At 38.5% G+C, this 8,054-nt stretch overlaps 1 protein-coding gene across 1 annotated transcript; it reads right to left on the minus strand.

Moving 5' to 3' along the window:
* Nucleotides 1-1,823: 1,823 nt before the first annotated feature.
* On the minus strand, nucleotides 1,824-7,331 carry LOC142385877 (interferon gamma 1-like). The gene is made up of 4 exons (XM_075472569.1): nucleotides 7,076-7,331; nucleotides 6,178-6,249; nucleotides 2,989-3,276; nucleotides 1,824-2,695 (listed from the first exon to the last, which is right to left on the minus strand). Exons 1-4 carry the CDS (start codon nucleotides 7,235-7,237, stop codon nucleotides 2,555-2,557), a joined length of 663 nt encoding a protein of 220 aa, XP_075328684.1. The 5' UTR covers nucleotides 7,238-7,331; the 3' UTR covers nucleotides 1,824-2,554.
* Nucleotides 7,332-8,054: the final 723 nt, after the last annotated feature.

The following is an 8,054-nucleotide window of genomic DNA, read 5'->3' on the forward strand; positions in this document are numbered from 1 at the left end:
ATCAAACCCAATTCCACCACACGTCCAGGTCCTCACCACCCTTGGATTTTTGGCCACTGGAACCTTTCAGAGGGATATTGGAGACAGATCGGGGGTGTCCCAGTCCTCTGTGAGTCGTGCGCTCCCCTTGGTCATCAAAGCTCTCATCAGTTTATCTCCCATGGTACATCAAATTCCCATACACCGCTGTCCAACAAGTACAAATTAAGAGGGATTTTCATGCCGTGGTTGGACTGCCAAACATAATTGGAGCACGAGACACTATACGCATCAAAGCACCCGTGCTGTCGTGGAGCGCACTGAGCTGAAGGCCAGGTGGGTGTGTCTCGATACCTCGTTCATGGCGCAATATTGCCATGAACGAGGGTCTCCACCTGAACCAGCCCAGGCAGACCAGAAAGTGTGGTGCCAGAAGACCCCCCTCATGGACCGCCCCATCAGAGTGCCATCATGATGAGGCAACAACTGATTGCACGGCTTTAGTTGCAGTCATCGAGCGCCTGCCCAGGGCGAGACTGTTTTTTTTTTTTTAAGCTATTTTCATATTAAACCATTTCTTTTTTTTATTATTTCGGTGACATTGCGAACTACAGGTGACATGGAATTAACAGCACTCGTAATTGCTTCCCATTTCTCCGCTTTAGCAGGTCCCGTAATTCCACTGCTGACACTGCTAAAAATGACAGATTTTCCTTTTTGGATCTCTGAAAGCAGAACTTCAGTCTCAGAGCCCCTAAAGTTGTTCTATTTGCGCCTTGATGCCATTCTCATGACTCAACACTCAACACTTCCTGGCACAGGAGCGTGGAAGCGCAGCCTTATATGGTATAATTTTGGGCGTTGAGTATGAAAATCTACTATCCTCGTGCACGTGCACTTAAATACGCACGGGTGGCATTCATCATTTACGCAGGTCGTTTACACACTTTTTCCGAAGTTAAGAGCGTTTGTTGAATCTGACGTGGCGTGTTCGTACGAGACCTGCTTCGTGAGAGAAATTTAGAATAAAAATACGAAAATGTTCTTGCATGAGGCCCAATGATCCCAAACAGACCAGCAGATCCCTACAACAGAATGTGTGAAAAAGAAAAGAATCAAGGTGTTGCAATGGTCCAGCCAAAGTCCAGACCTCAGCCTGACTGAGATGCTGTGGTGGGACCTTCAGAGAGCTGTGCAGAAACCAGTGCTGCAAACCTCAATGAGCTGAAGCTACATTGGACAGAAGAGTGGGCCAAGATTCCTCCACAACTATGAGAGAGACTGATAACGTCACACAGGAAACCATTACTTCAACTTACTGCTGCTGAAGCTGCTGCTACAAGCTGTCGGGTCAGGGGGTTCACTTTTTTTACAAACTGCTTATGCATTTTGTTTCAGCTTTTGTTCAGTAAGTGTCATTTATCATGTGTTGATGTTTGTTTGAGGTTCTATTTTTCTAATTTTAAGACCTGGTAAAGACTCGCAGAATATGAATGTTTTACTGACACATAAAACCATAGAACTGAAGAGGAACATACTTTCTTTTTATATGACTGTAGATGTTCTTATTTTGTCTTTTCTGTGCACTTCAGTTAGTAGTTTAAGAACCGCACATCTCTATGAAGAACGTAGACACAATAAATTCAAATTTTAAAAATCCATGAAATGGATTAAATCACTTGATACAATCAAAAGTTTGAATGAATTAACCTCTAGATCACAAACTTATATTGAATCTTTAGCAGCCACATCAAACCAACATAAAACATGAAAAGATTCAATGAAAAAAGCAAATTGAAGTTCATTGTTTTATTATTCAGCTGCATTTTTCAGCATGTGCCAATCAATAAATTAATAATAAATAATCAACATCAGTATTCACTATTAAATAACCATCTTAAATACAAAAATAAATATAGAAACTTCAAATATGTCAGCAAAATACTACAGTGTTGCACCTAACTTTACAAAGTAAGTTCGTTTAAGTACCTCATCAATAAATTCTGAAGTATTTCGTTTAGTAGATAGTCCAGTCAGAGTGCAGGATATTCTCTTAAAACAGCAGTAATAGAAATTTAAACCTGACCCACTCACTATTACATAAATTAACATCTATAAGTAGCTGATTTTCAGAATATTTCATCATTGGTGATTTTTACAAAAAACAAACAAAAAAAAGTCAAGTATTTCCTGGAGATATTGAAACTGGATTCTGGATTCTTGCTGCTTCCAAGTATCAAACCCTTAACTAACATTAAAAACTGTAGATTTATGCAAAACTAGAACATCTATTATGTAAAGCACTTTGAATTGTTTGTACATGAAATGTGCTATATAAATAAATTTGATTTGATTTGATTTGATTTGATTTGATTTGATTTAGGGTTAGTCTGTCATTTTAATAAATCTATATGAAATATCCTTTAGATTAAAAAAACTATTAAAAAGCCACATACAATTCATTTTGGTCATGTAATGTTTCTAATCTTTGTACAAATTTGACATTAGATATCATGCATCCTTGTCGTTCTTGTTCTTTTCATTTGCATTGAAATTGCATTGTCATGCTTTTTTTCTAGCCTCTACGGTAAGCTTTGGTCTTCGCTTGCCGCCGCCTCCTCCTCTTCATGCTGATGGTTTTAGCCAGCGAGCCTGCCTCATCAAACAGCCCGGACAGCTCCCACAATGCTTTCCCCTGGACCTTCAGGTTGTTCATCTGGAGGAGGAAGACGGATGGAGAAGTTTTTCATTGATGGTGATCAGCAGTACAGTGTTAGACAGCACATTGACCACTATTCAATGATAACAGAACAATTTGAAATAGAAACTTTTATGTCTAATGCAGCCTTACTTATAAGTCTTCAATAAGCCTAAATTAGCCGTACTTAACTTTCAACAGGTTTTACTTTTCAGTCCTCATTTCGCTGACCCTGTTATGAGTGTCACTTAAAGCTAAACTCAACGTAAACCTTGATAAGTATCAGGTGCTCGTGCCAGCAGTCTCCATACCTGAATGCGTCTGAGCTCATGCAGTCCATGCACAAGCTTCACCTGCTCCTGATAATAGTGTTTCTTCACTTTCTGGATCTTGTCCAGGATGTCTTCCAGCCCCTGCCTGATATCTCTGGTGGCCTCTGACCTTTTCCCACTGGAAGTGATGGATTCAGCAGTGATGGAGGAGGCGGCTTTCTCTTTGCTCCTGGCTATCAGAGGACTTGGAGTGGGATACTGTTTCAAAATGTGCTGAATCAGATTTTCGTACATCTCCAAAACGCCACCCATGAACACCATCTTTGTCTGAGAAGGAACAAGAAAGAGGTATGTAAGTGAAAGGTTCAGTTCCTTTATTTTTACTTATTAGTATTGATGCTTTATGCATGCTGATTTTGGATGAATTCACTTTTAGAGGTAGGAACTGAAAAATGAAAGATTACATTTAGAGTTAATGACATTCATAAAAGCAGTGGTGTTTTCTTATGAACAAAAAAGCTCCTCTGCTTTGGTTTGATAAAACTTGTACCAGGTTCAATGTGCTAAAAACATCTCACACAGTGGAAAAACTCTGTGGTTTCTCACACAGAGATAAAATAAGTGTAGTGTAGGCCTTAAAGGGGAAAACCACTCACTGACTGTTAAATATGAATGTCATATTCCTATGCTGCTTAACAGGTTTGAAACTCGTTTGGATGCAAGAAACAAGAGTCTCACATTTGATATCTTGTCAAATGTCAGGTAATACCAAAACAATTTGTGTCAAGCCTGAACATTTTAAAGCTTTGCACTTCATAGACCCTGGAGAGGCATCCTTCAATTCACCTCAAAAAATTAAACCAACTGAGCAGCAACAATTCTACAAAACATTTTCAATATATATATATATGTATTATTATATATTATTATCAGATCAACTGTTGGTCAACTGTTGCCTAATAAGGTGATTCAACACAGATGAGTCACAACAAGACCCTTGAGTGGAACAAATTCAAAGCTGTGTTTCTGTGGTGAAGGAAAAACTAAATGGGAAAACCCAGAGGGGTGTACATGCTAAGTGGCTAAATGCAACTCTCTATATAGCAGCCTCTACCCTGAATACCAGCATGAATACCTAAATGTCTTGAAATATTCATCCTGACTTTCATTCTTTTCTTCCTTTGTGACTTTTTTGGCAGATTCTGTAAATAAGCAATCAGAAAACCAAGAGATATTGAATATTTGTTATGCCAGAATTAGGCCACTTTTGGACCATTTTAACATCCGGACACCAGTGTCAACTGTAGGCTTTTGCTACTCAAAGTGCTCCAAACTGTCCAAGTCCACAAAATTACCTGATGTTTAATGCTATGTTGTGCTGACTGTGAGCCACAATTGGCCCAACTCTGTTGCAACATACATTCAGAGAGCTGTTTTTAACTGTTTAAGAAAAGGTAATGCAGCATATTTTCTAATTCAACCCTGAAAGTGATCTCATCATAGTGTTTCCAAACTAGCCTTGACATGGAATATGCTGTCTGCTTTAAAATGAAAGAGCAAACTTTGCCTCTGTGTTGTTTTCTGTTTGTATTCTGTTCCTCAGATCTAAACCTGAAACTGATCCCTATAATGTCACGAAAACCACATAACACTTCACAAACAACAAAGAGCACTCCAGAAGAAAAGACACAGCCTTGTTCAGTGGTTGCTGCGTTAGCTCTCAGTACTCGAAACCATGAGGTGACTTTGCCTCATAGTTGGTGAAGAGTGAAAGTTTAGTTAGGAGTCTGAGAATAGTTAAAGATAAGCTGCACGGTGAACAGCCAGCAGGAAAAAACCCACAAAAACCTCAACACAAACTGCATTGTGATCAAGTTAAAGCTGTTCAAAGAGTCTGACAGCAAACATGAGGAAAACATCAGCCAGTTGCTGACTAAATGATGAGCAAGTTTAGTTAGCTTAACAGGATAGCATGGAAAGCTGCTTAAAAAAGTCCACCACCTTCTTGTACACCTAGTTTTAATCTGACCCACTCACATAGTAAACATTACTCAACTTTAAGGTACTTTAAAATCTCAAATCTGACATGAACATGTTTGTAAATTGGATTTTTTCTTTTTTGGTTTTTGCTAAGGGAGTCAGGAAGTTAGCCTAGCTTAGCATAAAGACTCGAAACGGGGAGAAAGTGCTAGCCTAGCTCAGTTTAAAGTTAAGAAATATCTCTAAAAATGATTAACAATCATGTGTCTCTTCTGTTTAATCATTCCTTAACGAGAAATATGAACATGTCTAATTGTAGTTTTAGTTTTTTTTATTTTAGTTTCCATATGATGGAACTTTTTGTAGGGAATAGCTGAAAGGCACAGTACTACAGACGCAATAACCAAAACCTTTAACCCTATCTTTAAATCCCAACTACGGCTGGAAATACTCCAGAAGAGCAGTGATGATACATACTGTTTCATCAAGAAAAAGTGTTAGTTTTACCTAAATTACAAAGGCTTGATACATCAGTATCTTATATTTTCTTTAAAATACATTTAAGCCAAGCTAATTTCACAAACTGTCAATGTATTATCTGAAGAATTATAACTGAGGCAACGAATGGAGTATAGATTTGTGCAAATCTTTACGAAACTCCTACGAAGACCCATACAGTTGTCTTGCAGGTTGATCTCAGGAAATATTCCCGGAGCTCTCAATGTAAACTTTAATATCATTGTCTTGGGTGAACTAGCCATTTCCAGTGTGATAAAACAATAAATCCTGTAATCCATCTATGATTTATGTCTATTCTCATTTTTTGGGAGACAATAAAACCTAATCCCAATTCTTCGTCTTTAATCTAGTCCTCTATTTAGTAGATGAAAGGTGCCCATCAAGGGATCAAGGAGCAGCAGCTAGACCTTCACAACAAGTTAAGTGCCTTGAGGTGACATTTGTTGTAATTTGGCACTATATAAATAAAAGTGAATTAAATTTAATTGAATTTAATTGAGGGAGGAACTGTGATTGCAAAAGTGTTGGTGAAGTTTATCCTATTTGGAGACCCCTTTTGAGATACTAACTTATTGTTTTGAGCTGGTAAGCCATCATTTTCACATCAGTATATGTTTTCTCAAGGGACGTATATCTGTAGTTCTTGGATCTGTAGTATTTGATATTTCTTGGGAGATCCACATTTTTTAAAAGAGAATTCTGAACAACATAAAGTTGGCTTACAGTTACCTCAATTTTGCCATTCAGTGGTTCTCTGGAGAAGACGGGTTTCCCGTTAAATATGTCACTCATCGAAATATTCTGCAAAAGAAGACAAAAACACCACTATTAAAAGTTTGTATTTTAAATGAATGAGTTAATCCTCACTTAAAGCACCATTTCTATAATGTAATTCTGGTTTAGGATTAGCCCCATAAATGCCTGCTTTGCTGCGAAAGGTGCATTTGGACACAGTAAGAAATCTTAGCTTTCACATCTATCTGTTGACATACGCTGTTTGGCGTTCAAGTCAAATTCAGAATTGATAGATTTATAACAGATCAAGAAAATTAGGTTGTTTCTTTCATGGGCTTTCAAAATTGCTGATGCATTCAAGGACTGTCATGCAGTAAATTAAGTAATGGTGATGCATTCAAGGACAGTTTATAATATCAGTTTGAAGAATTGTTGACAAGTTCTGGTACACAGTACTCTAAAACAAAAGCCAAATAGTACTCTAATTCTAATGTTTTTTTTTCTTGCAGTTTGACTGTTTTAAAAACAAAAGAATTCTGTTGGTGCATTTAAGGACACTCAGACATGCAAATCTGATTGGTTCTTGCATGATGAAGCCAACTTTTAAACAAATGCACTGCCCTTGAATACACCTTCAGTGACAGTGTGCTTGGATTCCCACATGACTACAGTATAATATACTTACCACACAAGTCTATGTCAAAATTTAGGTGCTGAGTGAAAACACCAGAATGGCCCTTTAACGACCGGGCTCAAGACAAGAAAAGTGTGTTTGCGCATGTGTGTGTTTGTGGTGAGAGCATCAGGAAATGGAGGGCTATCATCAGTATTTGAAAAGTGGTACCACAAGAGTACAAACAGCAAAAGTACTAGCAGAACTGTCAATACTCACATAGTGCTGCAGGAAGTTCTGGATGGTTCTGTTCATGTCTTGATCGACATATGAGCCGCTGACCGGACTCACAGAGGTCCATAGTAACAGGCAGACCACTGCCCTCACCATAGCTGCCATCATATCAGCACTTGTAGTACACCTGTGCTCTTGTTGAGTCATTGTAGTCCGATGTGACTGCTGGTTTTTGGATCCGTGTCGGAGGCTTGCTGAGGAGGGAGGCAGAAACCTGGGGGACAATCGTGTGTCTCTTGCCCTGAAGTTGGCTCAAACTGTTCGACTTGTCGTGAAAGCCTTAGATATATCGGGCTGTGAGAGAGAGTGTGTGACGCAGCTTTGCAGCAATGATCTAGGTGTGAAAACTGTGGTTTTACAGCTTCCTTTAAATCAAACTTCATAGAAGTGGTAGAGGGGTCTCCCACTCATGCATGTCAAGCACTAATCATCAGATGAATTTGACTCCACCCAGAGGTTTTATTGGAATTTATGATTTTAATGGTCATACTGGGGATTCTAACTATTTCCATGCACCCTTGTGGAGGATGCTGATGTTAGAGTAGAACCGGTTGGAAAACACTCAACCTGAGATGGTTACGTTGCAGCCTGCGTCGGAAATCTAATGATTTCCGATGCAGGATTCAACGTAACCATCTCCAGTAGAAGTACAAGGAAACCTTTACAAAGCCTTACAAGCCTGTTGCATGAAAAGTTTCACTGGAACTCTGAATTATTTGACTGGAATTATTTGAATGTACAATGAAATTTATGGAGATACTTTGAAATTCATTGGAGACCACCAATACAATCTGTAAACCCATAGAAATGGACCACAATTATGTAGTCTGATCTTTATAAAAGCCATAATAATCCTGCAGAGAACATTAGAAAACCTTAACATTGATTGATAGAGCTTTGTGGTTATTTATATTTACCGTAAATTGAGGTTCTAATAAGGCCATCAGAGGCCACATTAACCTGC

This window comes from Odontesthes bonariensis, chromosome 8, assembly GCF_027942865.1.
Source record: "Odontesthes bonariensis isolate fOdoBon6 chromosome 8, fOdoBon6.hap1, whole genome shotgun sequence".
In the NCBI taxonomy this organism is placed as follows: Eukaryota; Metazoa; Chordata; class Actinopteri; order Atheriniformes; family Atherinopsidae; genus Odontesthes; species Odontesthes bonariensis.